The sequence below is a fragment of the Nicotiana tabacum genome, chromosome 10 (genome assembly GCF_000715075.1).
Source record: "Nicotiana tabacum cultivar K326 chromosome 10, ASM71507v2, whole genome shotgun sequence".
Taxonomy (NCBI): domain Eukaryota; kingdom Viridiplantae; phylum Streptophyta; class Magnoliopsida; order Solanales; family Solanaceae; genus Nicotiana; species Nicotiana tabacum.
Window position 1 is genome coordinate 84600164 of NC_134089.1, and position 15899 is coordinate 84616062.

Genomic DNA, 15899 nt, shown 5'->3' on the forward strand with positions numbered 1-15899 from the left:
AATATCATTAACGTCAGTCAGCAAGTTACCAAGAGGATTCTCATACTCCCTGTCACCACACACCCCCCCACAAAGTGTGCATCATCATGTGCAGGTAAAGGATTCTGCGCGATATTCTGGGTGTCACTGTCCTGGACCACAATTATCCCTTCTTGAATCATTCTTTCTATCTCCCTTTTCAAAGCACGACAATCTTCAATGATATGCCCTTGGACATTAGAGTGGTACATGCACCATACAGCAGGATCAAAACCTTTTGTATATGGGTCTGGAGTATAGCCGAGGAGCGGCTCAATCAGGCAAGGCTGCTTTAGCTTTTCAAACAAGCTTGTGTAGGATTCTTCAATTGGCGTGAAACTATTTCTTTGCCTTTGTTACCCTCTATACCCCTGTTTCCTAGGGTTGTTGGGTGCTCAAAAATGTTGTGAAGGCGAAAGAGTATTATGCGGTGCTGGTGCTCGCCATAAGGAGTGACCTAGTGGTTGAACAAATGATTGGACGTTGTTCGGAGGATAATACTGAGGTGGATTATGTGGAGTTTGAGGATAGGTTTGGGGTCGGGGTTGAGGCTGAGTATATTGGTGAGGAGGACCCGTTGGGCCATGTCGCGATCCTGAGACAACCATGGCAACATCATTATGTTTCTTCTGACCCAGCAAGCTTCCTGTGTCGTTCTAAATTGCATGTGTTGTGGCTTTTAAGGCAGAATAGCTCATGATCTTGCTTGACTTTAGTCCCTCTTCCACAATTTATCCCATCTTTACCACATCATTTAAAGGCTTACCGATGGCTGAGATCAAATAGCCGAGGTAAGTAGGCTCTAGGGCTTGAAGAAAGTATTCAAAAATCTTATCTTCTTCCATCGGAGGATTGACCCGTGTAGCTTGCTCCCTCTATCGGAACCCATATTCTCTAAAACTTTCACTAGGCTTCTTTTCTACCTTGGTTAGGGAATGGCTATCCAGGACAATGTCTATGTTGTACTGAAAATGCCGAGCAAAGTCCTGAGCCAAATGATCCCATATGTACCACCTACTGGCGTCCTGCTGGGTGTACCATTCTAGAGCTGCCCTACTCAGACTCTGGCTGAAGTATGCCATCAGTAATTCATCTTTTCCCCCGGTGCCTCTCATTTTACTGCAGTAACCTCTCAGATGAGCTATAAGATCCCCATGTTCGTCATCCAAGTCAAACTTGGGCATCTTGAACCCGACAGGCAGTTGAACATCAGGGAACAAACACATATCCTTATAAGCCACACTCACCTGGCTTCCTAACCCCTGCATATTTCTCCTCTTGCTCCACGTTCTTGGGTGGTTTCTCAGTTTCAACATGAGGCTCAAGGTGGGGAGTGTAGGGGTAAGGATCTGGGACTTTGAAGGTGGGTTCCGGGGCATAGTATTGGGTATTTGGAGCTGGGAACGCGGTTGTTTTGGCTGGTGGAGCATGGAAAGTTTGGGATGAAGTGTCAGGGTAATTGTGGTAAGGGGTAATTCCCGGTGCATATTGAGGAGAAAGGTCAACGGTAGTGGGCATTTGGGTTTGGGACAGCGGTGGAATGGATGCATGGTTTTCTGTATAATTGGTAGGGAATGAAGGTGGAGGATGTCCCTTAATCTAGGCCTAATACATTTCTGCCATATGATTTTTCAACCTTCGGACCTCCTCTTTCAGTTTCGATTCCGACTCGACAATATCCCTCGGTGGGTCTACAACTCCTATGTCCACGTCTTTGCTAGCCATGTCTACCTTGCTCTTTGACCTTATTTTGTACAGATGACTCGTCAAAATGCCACAAACTAACCACCCTCTGTTATGATAATAATGAAAGTAACAAAGGGGAGCAAAACAAAGCCAACATGTTAGCATTTGGGCATTTATCAGATATAAATATCACATTGTATGCAATGCCCCTAGCAACAATTAATGGTTCTAGAATGGCTTCGAGTGTCACAAGGTCATTTGGCATTATCCCAATTTTGTTTATTTCAATTTTCTCTTTTCTTTTTTTTCTAGTACTTCTTGGCTCGCTCATTTTCCTTCCTCTTTTTCTTTTTAATTGTCACTCTTTTCTTTTCTCTCATTTCTCACACCCCACAACTTTTTTCTCTTTTTTTTCTTTTTTTTTTAAATTTTAAAATAATGATTTGATCGAATCCTATGTAGGTTGCCTACGTTTCATGTTCCACATAAATCAGATCAAGCATAATTCTAGAAAAGTAGTGGAAAAAATAAACTAAATTTTTTTTTTTTTTGGATTTTTCATTTATAACTATTTTTTTTTTGTTTTCGAATACAAATGGGAAGTGCGATGACAAAAGACTTGACAAACTCTTACACCACCTAAAAGAATTAAAACTACTAGAGAGACAAGAAAGTAAAAGAAAATATGAAAACGAACTCAGAATATAAATAAGACCAAACCTGAATGAGAAAAATAAGACCAAATAGAGTTAGCGACTCAAAACACTATGCGATGCCACAACACCTCTTACGGGACACATGCAAGACACGATTGAGCTATTTGTGAAAATTAACCTATGTGGCCAAGAGTGGCTAGAACTATAAACTCAACAAGATTGACCTCATAGACATGGAAAATAACTCACTAAGGCTTATATGAATTCAAACTCCCAATATCATGGCCCAAAATTAATTTGCGAAAATGCCCTATTTTGCAAAAATGACCGATAAGGCCAGAAGTGGCTAAAGATGCAAACTCAAAAGGACGGACTTTAAGGTAGTGGGATACTTAGTTGCGAACTCAGGATTCTGAGATATGGGTCAATGAACCACTTTTGCGGAAATGACCCCATTTTGCAAGAGTGACCGATGTGGCCAAAAGTGGCGAGATATGCAAATTCAATAGGAATGGACCTTAAAACTGAAAGGACACCTTATTGTAGACAAAAGACTCTAAGATATGAGATAACAAAATACTTTGAGAGAATATCCCTATTCTGCAAAAAACGGTCGATGTGGCCAAATGTGGCTAAACATACAAGATTTGGCTAAGACCCCGCGAAGCCAAAAACCTAAGACTTACTAGGCAGACCGGACCCTAGGTGAGCTGCCTACGTATCTCGTCCCGAAAGACGAGAATCAGGTATGCGTAGTTCGGGAAGATTGGATACAAGATACAATTTAAAAAGAACACCGATTTAAAGAAAATATATTTTTTGTCTTTTTTTTTGAAATATGATGAAACATGTAAAATCTTTTTTGGATTTTCTTTTTCTCTTTTTTTTTTTAATTTTTTGGAAAATGACGGGAAAGTGCAAAATCTTTTTGATTTTTTTTTTCATTTTCATTCATTTTTTTCTATCTTTTTCTTGAAAAAGTTGTGAAAGAAAATCATAACTGGGCCCTACTTACTTCATTTTTATACTTCACCCTCTTTTCTTTTTCATTTGCCCTCAACTATCATTGGTCCATCAAATGACCCTTTTACCCTTAAAGAATGCAACTTGTAGCACACAAGGATGATTGAATATGTTTTTGGGCCATGGGCCCGTTTTGACATAATTTGGATAGGCCTCCTAAAAAGGGACACAGTACTTGGGACCGATCTCTACTAGGTCTAAATGACATGATGCAAATAAGAATAGCCTAAAGCTGACCTAAGCTTGGGGTTCACTAACAAGGCAATTCGGGGCGGCACGTGGTCGATGACGGCTGCTCTAGCTGTCCGCCCACTCCACGCTCCCACGCCATCCCCCTAAAGACAAGGATGACTCACAAAAAGGCCATGTACGCTCAAACGTACTCCGGAAGACTTATTGCAGAAAGAAGACCCATGGTTATACAAATGATGACAGTTATAAAGTGGTAAACACATAAGGAAAAGCGATAAACAAATAACTAACAAAACAGGAAATAAGACAAACAAACCAAATAAACAAAGCAAATAAAAACAAACAAACACCTCAACCGAATATCCTAAAAGCCAACGAGATCAAATATCCGCTCGAACCTACAACTTCCCCAGCAGAGTCGCCAGAGCTGTCACACCCTTTTTTTACAACCTCACTAACCCTCTTAAAATAAATAAAAAGATTATTAAAGCTAAAAGGGTTTTCCAATTAGAAAGTGACCAAAATTTGTGTTCAAAAGGACTTTTTAGAGTCGCCACCTGACATTGGTTACGGTGTGCCTGGTCACCGTTTTTTAAAAATAATTTTTCCTTTTAAAATACTTTAGACTCCAAAACTAAGCCTGCACCAGAGATTCGGATAAGGGAGTTCATTTGACTCGGGGAGAAGGTGTTAGGCACTCCCCAAGTTCCGTAACTAGTACGGTTGCGCACTTGATCAAATCGGCTTTTAAAATATTCAAATTGAGGTAAAACTAAACACAGAAAAGAAAAATAAACACACAAGAGGCTCGAGGTCGTTCCCATCTAATTAAAAAAAATAAAAATAAAATAAGAATAAAAGCACTACGAGTTCGCTTTCGGCCTCCAATTACAGAATACTACGGGGCATTCCCAAGAATAAAATATATACAAATCCTTCGGGGCATTTTCCGGATAAATTAAATTAAGGGAACGACCTCTTGCCTCAAATAAAAGAGAAAAAGAAAACCTAAAGTTTGCCTACCCGAGTATGGTCGACCTAAATATGATGCTAGCGATCCAGATTAAATAAATAATAAAAAAAAACTATCCCATGGACATTCATTCTTAAATCCAACTTTCTTTAATCCGAGCCTAACTCCCATGGCATAATACTTGTTTCACAATCTGAGCCACCAATCAATCATTAACTAGTTAATTTAACTTTCCGTTACAAAAATGTTAACCTTGAAGCCTTACAGTATCTCTTAATAAAGAATTGCAACGGTAATTATAAATTCATCTTAGCCATTACACATTTAAACACATATTAAACTTAAACAACAAGAACAAAAGAGAGCAAACCAATACCAGACGTTATTAAAACAGAGCAATAAGAAATGTATCAAATACTAAGCATGATATAGAGCAAAATCACACAATAAACATTCAGGAAGCAAAGTAAGAATCAGACCTTTATTCAAGCTTTCCTATTAAAAATTTCCTCCGAGCAGTACACACAAGAGATGCCAACAGCAAAACAGAACTACAACTACTGAAATCGGATCGAATAAATCGCAATAGAAACTCGAACAAGACCCAGCGGAACCTCCTCGACCCCTCCGTTCCCTCTGTTTCTTGTCCTTCTCTTAATTTTCTCTTTGGATTTTTGTTCGTTCCCTGTCTTTTGTCGTCCGTTCACTCACTCTATATTCTGTTTTTTAGTTTGTGTGTGTGTCTATTTTGTATTTTCTAGAGAATGAAGATTTATGTAAAAAGGGAAAGGTATTAGGTTCATGGAGATGTAGTTAGAGGGAAAGACGACAGTGTGGTGGTTAATGAAATTTAAGAAATTAGAGGTCCAAAAATGGGGTGCGGCTGTCCCGTTTTTCTTATCTCTGATGCGGCTGGCCTTCTCTTTTTGGTCTCTTAAGAGATTAGGGTCCTCTAGGTTAGTTAAGTGTGTGTGCTACTGGTTTTTGTTAGAGATTAGGTGAGTAGATGAGAATTCTTGGGTGATGAGAAAATGGTATTGTCGATGCTGGAGAAGAAAGAAGAATGTTACGTTTTTTTCCTAATTTTTCCCCAGTTCCTATGTCTCCCCCTGACTTACTGTGTTTTTGTGTATCCCTTCTATCTCTATGCAAAATACTCCCCCTCTTTTCGTGTGAATGATGGATATATATCTTTATTTCTATCTGAAGTGCTTGGGCAAGAAGAAAGAAAAATGTGTGAAGAAAGTGTGTGGTCCCCTCCTTGATAATTATATGCAGGTGTAAAGTATATGGATGACTAGAAATATTCTTTGTGCCAACTGCCAAAATGTGGGTGTAAGTGGAGTGAGGTCAAAACAAAAGAGTGCATGTGGATTAAAAATAAAATCAAAATCATAATAAAAGAAAATAAGTGCAAAGTGTGTAGAACGTGATTGTAGGAATATAAGGAAAAACAAATGCACAGTGAATAATTTGTGGGCAAAGCTTATCTGAATGTGCAATGTAATATGAATTGATGAGGTTGAAGGAAGTGGTCCCAAGTTGAGTGGCCACATGAAAGAGATAAGGATTTTTGTCTTTTCTTTTACCTTTTTTTTTTCAATTGTTCAATTAAAAAAAGTACAAAGATATTTTAGCTAAACAAATCTGTCCGTGCACTTTTCGAAAATGATGGAAATATAGTCTAGTGCCGCAAAGGCGATAATGTCTTACGATCTTACGATCTTCGCGGAGACAGATACGGAAACCCTCCGCAGATGGATGGAAAATATAAGCTGGACCTTTATATCCTAAAGCTACTCATTAGGGAATACCGACCAAATTAGTCTGTCTCCCGCTGTTTTTCAAAGCATTACTATTCCTGAGTGCAGGTTCGGTGATTCATGCCATGTCGGATGAGCAAGATATGCGGAAGATGGGGGGGCTTGCCTCCTCGTTCCCTTTTACCTATGCCATGATGCTCATGGGCAGCTTATCTCTAATTGGATTTCCTTTTCTAACTGGATTTTATTCCAAAGATGTGATCTTAGAGCTCGCTTACACTAAGTATACCATCAGTGGGAACTTTGCTTTCTGGTTGGGAAGTGTCTCTGTCCTTTTCACTTCTTATTACTCCTTTCGTTCACTTTTTCTAACATTTCTAGTACCAACTAATTCATTCGGGCGAGACATCTTACGATGTCATGATGCGCCCATTCCTATGGCCATTCCTTTAATACTTCTGGCTCTCGGGAGTCTCTTTGTAGGATACTTGGCCAAAGTGTGACCTGTTAGCCCATAAGTAAGTACTGTGACGAAGCGGCTGTTGCTAAACAAAACTTTCTTAGATTGGATAAAACCAAGGAGATGATATTCTTTTTCTTTTTTTCTTTTGGGAAAGAAATGGTCAAGAAATAAGAAATAAGAAAAAAATGCTAAATTTCCATGAAATAATTAAGAAAACACATGTGACTATTTTTGTAATTTTTAATTTTATTAAAAGTAAGATAAACTAAAATAACTAGACAAAATATCAGTTAGTTAAAATAAATAAAAATAAATAAACAAAAATATTTTTGTAGTTTTTGTTTTCAAGAGAAAATAAAGCAAAAGTACAAAAAATAGGCAAAGTAACAATATTATAACTAAAAGAAATATTTAGCATTAAAAGGTGTAGAAGTCCCAGGGAGGATAAAAAATTACATGTCTGCTTATAACTTTGATAACACGCCTATATACAACTTGTGCATTCTATTAAAATATACTATTCCTTTTTAATACGGAAAAATTTGTTCTAATTTCAACAGTAACTTTGAAAAGAGAGTAGGTAGGAGTAATATGTTAGACTTGGTCAAATTATAGTAAGCGTGTAACGGTAGTTAATGAGTATGTTGGATTCGGTCAAATCGTATATACTGAACGGGTAAAAAACTTTCACACTTATGAAAGATAAAACCGAAATTCATGGTAGACCTCGAATTCTATCCATTTTTGGTAGACCCAAAAGTCATAATTAATATAGTGATGAGCATGAAGTTGAAGAAAAGAATTTCAAACATTAAAGAAATTCCTGTCAGATATTCATATTATTTGTGCCATTGAATATACACAATGGGCAAATGCATTAGCTTCACAGCATCAAGAGATCGTTTTTACAGATATTTTTTCTCCTTCTCTGGGCTTCGTTCTGTAACAACAGATCTAGAAGATGGCACCACTATGCATTGTTGGATACCTAAAGTTCATGAACCAACAAAACCTAACCTCTTTCTTGTGCATGGATTTGGTGCCAATGCAATGTGGCAATATAGTGATCTCCTAAGACATTTTACTCCCCATTTCAATGTCTACCTTCCTGATCTCGTCTTTTTTGGTGCCTCGGCCACGACACGGCCGGAGAGGACAGAGAGTTTTCAGGTAAGCGTGGCAAATGGATGGGTTAGGTCAAATTAATTAACAAGCCATGATTAGTGATAGAATAAGAAATTTTCCTAAGGATGTTCAAGATATAATATTTATGTATAAAAAATAATATTTTATCTGCATATACAATACGAGTTTTTGTGCAAGGTGTTCAATTAACCACCTTTCGCTGGCTGTTACTTCGCCAACTTTTGTCATGTTCCAACCGGCTCAAAGTTTGCTTGGGTCAAATAAGACGATTAAATCAACCCGCCCAACAAGATCCAACCTTTCCTCCTTTTTATTTTGTTTATTTTAAATGAAAGTTAACATATTTTTCTTAAATTATCAGCATAAGCTTTTTAAAATTAACATATATAATTCCCGATCTCTAAATTTGGTTTGCATTTTCACCGGTCGAGTTACACCATTATTTTGACCCGTCTTGTCATTTATGGTTCAACTTAGCTTGTTGGATCAAGTCAACCAACAAGTCATGACCCAACCCATTTAATTACTAAAAAAAGGTTGTATTTTCTTTCAGGCAAGATGCGTGAAGAAGTTGATGGAGGTGCATGGTGTGCATAGAACAAGCCTAGTGGGGATAAGCTATGGAGGGTTTGTTGGTTATAGCGTTGCAGCTCAATATCCAGAGGCAGTGGAGAGATTGGTGTTGTGTTGTGCTGGCGTATGCTTAGAGGAAAAGGATATGAAAGATGGCTTGTTTCAGGTGTCTGATTTGGAAGAAGCTGCTAGCATTTTATTGCCAGACACCTGAGAAGCTAAGGGAATTGATGCGTTTCTCCTTCTTCAAACCTGTCAAAGTCATGCCCTCCTACTTCCTTTCTGATTTTATTGATGTAAGTCTTTCTCTATTTATACAATTATATTACCCATGTTTCTCTATTTAAATCATATTTATCTACTTAATTTCCACAGGTGATGTGCACCGATTATGTGAATGAGAAAAGAGAACTCATCCAAAATATACTTAAAGATAGGCGACTTTCCGACCTTCCTAAGATTTCCCAGGTTTGTATTTTCCTAAATTTTTATTTATTTATAATTCTCTTGTTTCATATTACTATCATAATTTTTAATATCACTGTGTTTTTTCTTCTTATTCCCAACACAGTCCACATTAATTATTTGGGGAGAACAGGACAGGATATTCCCTTTAGAACTGGGTTACAGACTGCAGAGGTAACAACAATTTCAAAATATTCTAACTTTTGAAAACTTCGTCTTCTGATGATCAAATACAAAATGATAGGCATATTGAAGGGAATGCTGACTTAGTAGTTATCAGAAATGCGGGACATGCAGTCAACTTGGAGAAACCAAAGGAGTTTGCTAAACACTTGAAGGCATTTCTTGTAGATAATCGCTAACCATATAATTCGGACAACAATTCTACGGCTTGTGGCGGATTCAGAATTAAGACGCTGTGGACTTTGTATTATAAAATGTACATTTAACTCTACATTTGTACTTGTTTCTCGCACATATATGTATAATTCAACCCTTGAAATATTGGGTTCCGCGAACCCATTGTTGAATCCGCCATTATGTTGAATAATCATCAGAAGTTTTAAAAGGAGAAATAGAAAAGAAAAAGACCGATGTAACAGTAAAACTTGGGATTGATGTACATTATAGAATTGAACTGTACATTTGTGCCATACAATTCTCTTAACATTGTAGTTTCACCTGGTGTCAGCCAGAACTCCAATCATTGTTTTTTTTTTCCTTTTAATTTTAAGTTTAACTTTGATCACATTCTATTGATTGTCTTTTTCTAGAAGCAGGCATGAAGCTTGCAAATTACCAAAACAAGAGAAGGCCGATCCGTTCTATGAAGTGCTTCAGAACATAGAAACCTAGAAAAGAAAGAGACAAGGAACAAATTAAACAGTGATGTCACCTGATAACCTCATTTTGAACCTCTAAAAATCCTGTAACAGCACCCCACCAATGTATAAAACTACCAAAACTTGATACTCTATCAGTAACATGGAAGCGGTTCATTTTGATTGGCATTCTGTTCCTGAATTTACAAGAGCTATATTCAATATAACTCAGTCTGAATTGAGGTAAACTACTACTAATATATATTATCTTATCTGCATCAACCAAAACTACTAGCTCCAAATTCAAACTGATCTAGCCGATTCGATGGAGGTGATTAGAGATCCTGCAGCAGTGGATAAATTCTTCCAACCAACCAATTTCACCCCAAAGTCACGTGTTAACATTTGTATCCTGCTCATATCCCCTTCTAATTTGCTTAGCTCCAGTACTAGCCTTCGAGCAATCAGGCTATATAAATATAAAAGTTTCTCTCCTTGCAATGCAACTCGTACTAAGCAATTAGACTCCAGGTCAGTTGATATGGGATCATACAACACAGAGAAACTACCAAATTTAAGGTCTGGAGTCTCGAAGAACTTATCTACAACAATAATGTTTTCTTGACTGAAATTATTTGATTTCTCAGCTGGAGATATTGACTTTCTATCCGCAACTCTCAGTATGTGAGCAGCCTCTCTCATTCCACTGAGAAAAGCCCCGTGCATTGTTGCAGGATACTGTTTATTAGTTGCTTCACCTGCAAAGAAAAGCCGGTCGCCAACACTCTCAGAGAGGATATCATAATCATCCCCTGAGGCTCCAATTGCAACATAGGAATAAGAACCACAACAGAACTGATCCTGTCCCCAACGCGTACAAACTGCTTGAAGTGGATCGGGAACAGCAATTCCTTTCGGACTGAATATTCCCTTCAGAATTTCAAGAACCCTCCCAACAGATTCAAGAGGAGACATCTTTTCAAATTTTACTGCTGCTTCTCCAGCTACAAGAGCAATAAGAAGGGGTCCACCTGAAACCGAAGAATAACTATAGAACAGAAAAAACTCACCCCTCATATTCGGGTCCTCATTCAAGTGTCCAAAAGTATCAATCTCTCCACCCCAAAAGTCGTAGGGAAACAGAATTGCAACCTTATTCAACAATCCAAATCCTAATCTCTCAATCGCATCTTTCTTGCGCTGAGGAAGGTCGGGTACAAACTCAATGTTGCCCCTCTTCAGCACTCCCAATGGAACCGTGCAGAGAACCATATCCCCACGATATTCCTGCCCACCAGCATACACTAAAACCCCATCAGTACCATATCTTACACTTTCCACTGTCCTATCGTAAAAAATAGGAATGTCCTCTGCCAGAGCCCGAATTAACCTCTCATTTCCTCCAGGGATGAAACAATGATCACCCCCCATTTCATAAGGATCATCCTGGTCCCAAAACGCCATCGACAGATTGGACATCAACGAAGCATTAGCATACTCCAAATTGGCCAAATGCCAATCCAGAAGCATTTGCTCTTGGGGATCCTCAGCCACTCTATACACATGCCTAAACGTCTCCAACGCAGTACCTAACGAAACATCCACGCTCTTAACCTCATCCAACATTGCCTGCCTAAGTTTACACACCCTATCTAACAACTTATTAAACGAAGCTTCAACTTTAGAATCAATATCCGAATTCACAGTTCTACCATTAGGCAAATACAAAGGGCAAATATCTCTCACCTTATGAAGCGGAATGCCTAGCTGCCTCGCCAGAACACCCAACGGATTACCATTTATTCCAGTTAACACACTCCCACCTAAATCAGCAGCAGCAACAACCCCATTTTGTCCCCCACTCATCTTCTTACTCCTCACTCTGCCACCAGGTCTACCCCTTCCTTCAAGAACCACAACTTTAAACCCCAACGAAATCAACTGCCTCGCAGCAACTAAACCCGATAACCCTGCCCCAATAACGATTACATTCCCTTTCGGCACCCCTTCTGGTGTCTTAAATTTCAGTTCTTTTATAGCTGGAGCTACACCATAATTGATATACCCATGTTGTAGTAAAAAAGTGTAAGCAGAATGCACGAGATTTTTGTGTTCAGCTCGTATGGACTCCAAAGCATGATCTTTTGTGAGCCAAACAGTAACATTGGACCGCCAACGAGCGAGAATGTGGTTACGTACGACAATGTAATTAGATTGTTCAACACCCCCAATTTCGGAAACTACATTAGCTTCAATTTCTTCCTCTGTAAGGGAATCAACAGGGAACCCAACGGAGATAGCAATTAGGGCTTCAAGGTCGACTTCTTTAGCGAGATCGGAAATCCTTCGCCGGCGATTTTGATTCTTATTAAGGTCGTCACCGGTGGCTAATTCCGTCTCGGAGTATGAATATGCAGTGGAGGGTTTAGGGTTAGGGCGGAGAACACGGAGGCCGGAGACGGCGGCCGCAGAAACTGAGGTGGGAATCATGTCCGTGAAGAAACGTTTTCTACGGCGTCGTTTTTTGACTTGGGGTGGAGTGTTTCCGGTGGGCGGTGGTGGTAATTCGGAGGGGGGTATTTCCTGTTCGGAAGGTTCTGGAAGGTCGTCAGGTTGATAGTCTGAAACTGCAGGTTCGGGTGTCGTTTGAGGAGGGGAAGAATTGTCATTGTCGTTTTGGGGGTTGTCTTGTCGGAAAATTTCGCCGGAGTTGATGTGGGGGGGTGTTTCCGGCGGATGTCCGGCGGAAGTTTCCATTGGGGAATAGAGAAAGCTGAGCTAAGCGTCGATGCAATGTGTTATTGCCTATTGGGAACCAAAATTGCACGCCAATGCGACCCAGTGCTAAAGGGTTACGAAAGGCTGGAACGTAACGTGAGTTAAAGTTTGGGGTGTTTATGGGTAAAACGAAAGCAAATTAACCCAAAAATGGATCAAACTGGCTTAAAAGTTAAAACGGAAATGGGTTACAGTTGCCCTTAACCTACTGAAAATGGCTCAAAATTTATCCTCCTTTCACCTATTGGACCATTAACGTCTTTAACGTTAATTTTGGGTAATTTTGGGGAATTTGCATCTATACTCGTTTTTTGGGTCACGTTTTAACTTATACTCGCTTTGCAAGAAAATTTGCAAGTGTACCCACTTTTCGCATAAAATTCAAGTATACGGGCCTGAAGTAGCAAAAACAATCACGCAAATTTCAACATTCTAGTAGACATGCCTAGAGTTGTTTGTAATTGCTAAACTTAAGCATTTTACTAGCTGAAGTTTTGTTCCCTATTTGCTGAACTTCATCATGTTTTAGCTTAAGTTTTTGTCTGAAGTAGCAAAGGCAATCACGCAAACTTCAGCATTCTAATAGACGAGCCTGAAGTAGCAAAAATTGCTAGACCAAGTGTTGGGTGAAGTTTTTGTTTGTAATTGCTGAACTTAAGCATTCTACTAGCTAAAGTTTTGTTCTCTATTTGCTGAACTTCAACATGTTTTAACTGAAGTTTTGTTCTATATTTGCGGAACTTCAACATGTTTTAGCTGAAGCTTTATTATGTTTGTGATGAACTTCAGGGCTAGAATTTGTTTTGTATTGAAAATTGAATTTCTCATCTTTCTACTGATACAGTTCATAAAAATCCTTCTGATCTTTCTAGTTGGTTACAAAGCATGTTATTTGAGCTCATCAATACTTCAGTTCCCTCTAATTTCGACATGATTGGTAGTATTGGAGAAACAGATTTATGTGTATCCCCAGATGGTGGTGCATCTTCTAGTAGTATTACTATCAATGAGCAAAACGGAATTATTTCCGATGACGATTTGAGATGCAACAACAAGGCCAGTTGTACTTGTAGATTCACAAGAAACTGGTGTTCGCCTTGTGCACACATCAATAGTGTGTGCTGAAGCAATAAATCTTCAATCAATAATACTTACATAGAGTCTCATGTGTTTGAGAGAGAAAAGAAGAAGAAGAAGAAGAAGAAGAAGAAGAAGAAGAAGAAGAAGAAGAAGAAGAAGAAGAAGAAGAAGAAGAAGAAGAAGAAAGGAGGAAGAAAAGAGCACAACGGGTAGCAGGAAGAAGAAGGCGTCTGAAGTTGTAAAATTAGGGTATATGTTAAATAATTTTAAAAATATGAGTATAGGTTAAATGGGAACGACCAAATAGGGCGCCCCATGCAATCTTTACTTAATTTTCAGGAAAAAATATAGAGTAATTTTTCTCAAATACCCATTAAACTTAAAATAATTATCCTTTTTCATCCATTTGAAAATTATTTATAACATCTACCTACCCAATTAAACTAATTACCCCTACCTATTCACCCAACCTAACTTTTTTTTACCCATTTGGCTTAGCTTAACTTGATTTGGCTTGGCTTTGTTTGGCTTTATTTGGCTTAGCTTGGCTTGACTTCACTTGATTTGATTTGGCTTGAATTGACTTGGTTTATAGTAGCTTAGTTTAACTTTATTTGTTGGTATTAAAAAATGGTAGGGGAAAATAAAGTGGGTAGGGGCTGGTAAATACTTTTCACCCTATGGGTATTTGCTAAAAAAACCCAACCCAATATAAGTAACCCGACACATTTAAACTAACCCGAAATTCAAACCCTCTCGAGAAATAATTCATGTTTCCCACACACAAATCATTTTCTCTCTTTGAAAAAATAACACTCGTAAGGTGATGGAGACTTTTCATGGCATTCAATGGGTTCAAGGGTCTCATTCTTTGCTAACGAGGTTCTATGTCCCCACAAACTTCCACCTTTTTCCTTTATCATCTTCGATCTTGAATCACCAGAATTTTTTCGTAGACCACCATTTTTCTGCATTCATTTCTTCACCCAAATAGTGTGGGGGTATTCGACCAACTTGGATTAAGAACACATATATTAATCTGTTAAGATCGAAATAATTAGGTGTCATGCGGAAGCTAACAAAGCAAACCTTGAATGACGGTAGATTAGATAACAAAAAAAATATACCAAAAGATATACAAAAATTTAACGTAGTTCGGTCAATTGACCTATGTCCACAAGCGGAGATGAGCAATCCACTATATAAAAGAGAGTACAAAATATCGAGAGAACAATCTCACAAAGAGGCACACTGATATTCGACTTAAAGTATGTATATTTATATGCATATTGCCTCATATTTTACTCATGTTTCGTAAATTTCGGATGTGTAATGTAATAATTTATGCTAATTTGTGGTATTTTTATGGGCAGGAGTCATCCGGGGGCAATGTGGGACGAAGGTGTACGATTTGAAGCAACAATAGAATAAAGTGAAAAATTTAGACAGTGTAGGGCCCATGGTAGCATGGGGCGCTACCTATGGCGCAGTTTCCAGAAGTGCCAAAATTCCTAGCGCCCCACGCTACCATTGGCGCTGAGGGACGGTAAGTTGTCCTACTTCACCTGGGATAATGTTATTTCGACCCAAAACGCCTCTAACTCGTATAAAAGCAAGTCTAAATCTATTTTGGAGGGGGGACGACACTTTGAGATGACGCACGGAATACTCGGGAGCAAGGATTTTCAGTTTTTCTTCATCTTCTCTTCCTTTAACTTTATAGTTTATTAGTTCTAGAGTTATGGAGTGCTATATGAAAGTTGTAGTTTGAAGCTTGAATTGTTCTTGTTATTTTATCATACTGGTTTATATATTCAATCTTGCGCTTAATTATTTGATTGCTTGATCATCAATTGATTCCTATCTACGAATCTAGGATTGAACTCGGGAGAGGAAATTCTAGATTGTATATAAGATTGAGTAGAGCGAAATTTTGAACCTAAATTATCGGGAATGGATTTGCGGTTAAGATATAGATATACTTAATTGCCTTGCTTGTTTATTATACAGGAATTATTAATGCGTTCTTGTTAATCCTAATTCCATAGGAATATAGGTGTTAGGTTAGCTTGGATAGGCGAGTATTTGTCACGACCCAAAATCCACTAGTTGTGATGGCACCTAACCCAACCTTCTAGGTAAGCCAACTAATAATTATCCAATTTCAATAATGCTAATATGTCAATTAAACAAAGTAAATTATCGGGATTTATTAAATTTCCCAAGGATTGGTAGTACAAATCATGAGCTTCTAAGAATATA

General features: G+C 38.4%; 1 protein-coding gene and 1 pseudogene across 1 annotated transcript; one reads left to right on the forward strand and one right to left on the reverse strand.

Annotated features, from left to right (window-relative positions):
• Positions 1-7526: 7526 nt before the first annotated feature.
• LOC107805350 (uncharacterized) lies at positions 7527-12594 on the forward strand (annotated as a pseudogene).
• On the reverse strand, positions 9781-12691 carry LOC107805349 (lysine-specific histone demethylase 1 homolog 1-like). The gene has a single exon (XM_016629380.2). The coding sequence runs from the start codon at positions 12534-12536 to the stop codon at positions 10083-10085; it is 2454 nt and encodes an 817-aa protein (XP_016484866.2). The 5' UTR covers positions 12537-12691; the 3' UTR covers positions 9781-10082.
• Between the last annotated feature and the right edge of the window lie 3208 nt (positions 12692-15899).

Bases quoted from the DNA above. Each gene is read 5' to 3' on its own strand.
- LOC107805349 (XM_016629380.2), bottom strand. From the start codon at position 12,536: ATGGAAACTTCCGCCGGACATCCGCCGGAAACACCCCCCCACATCAAC.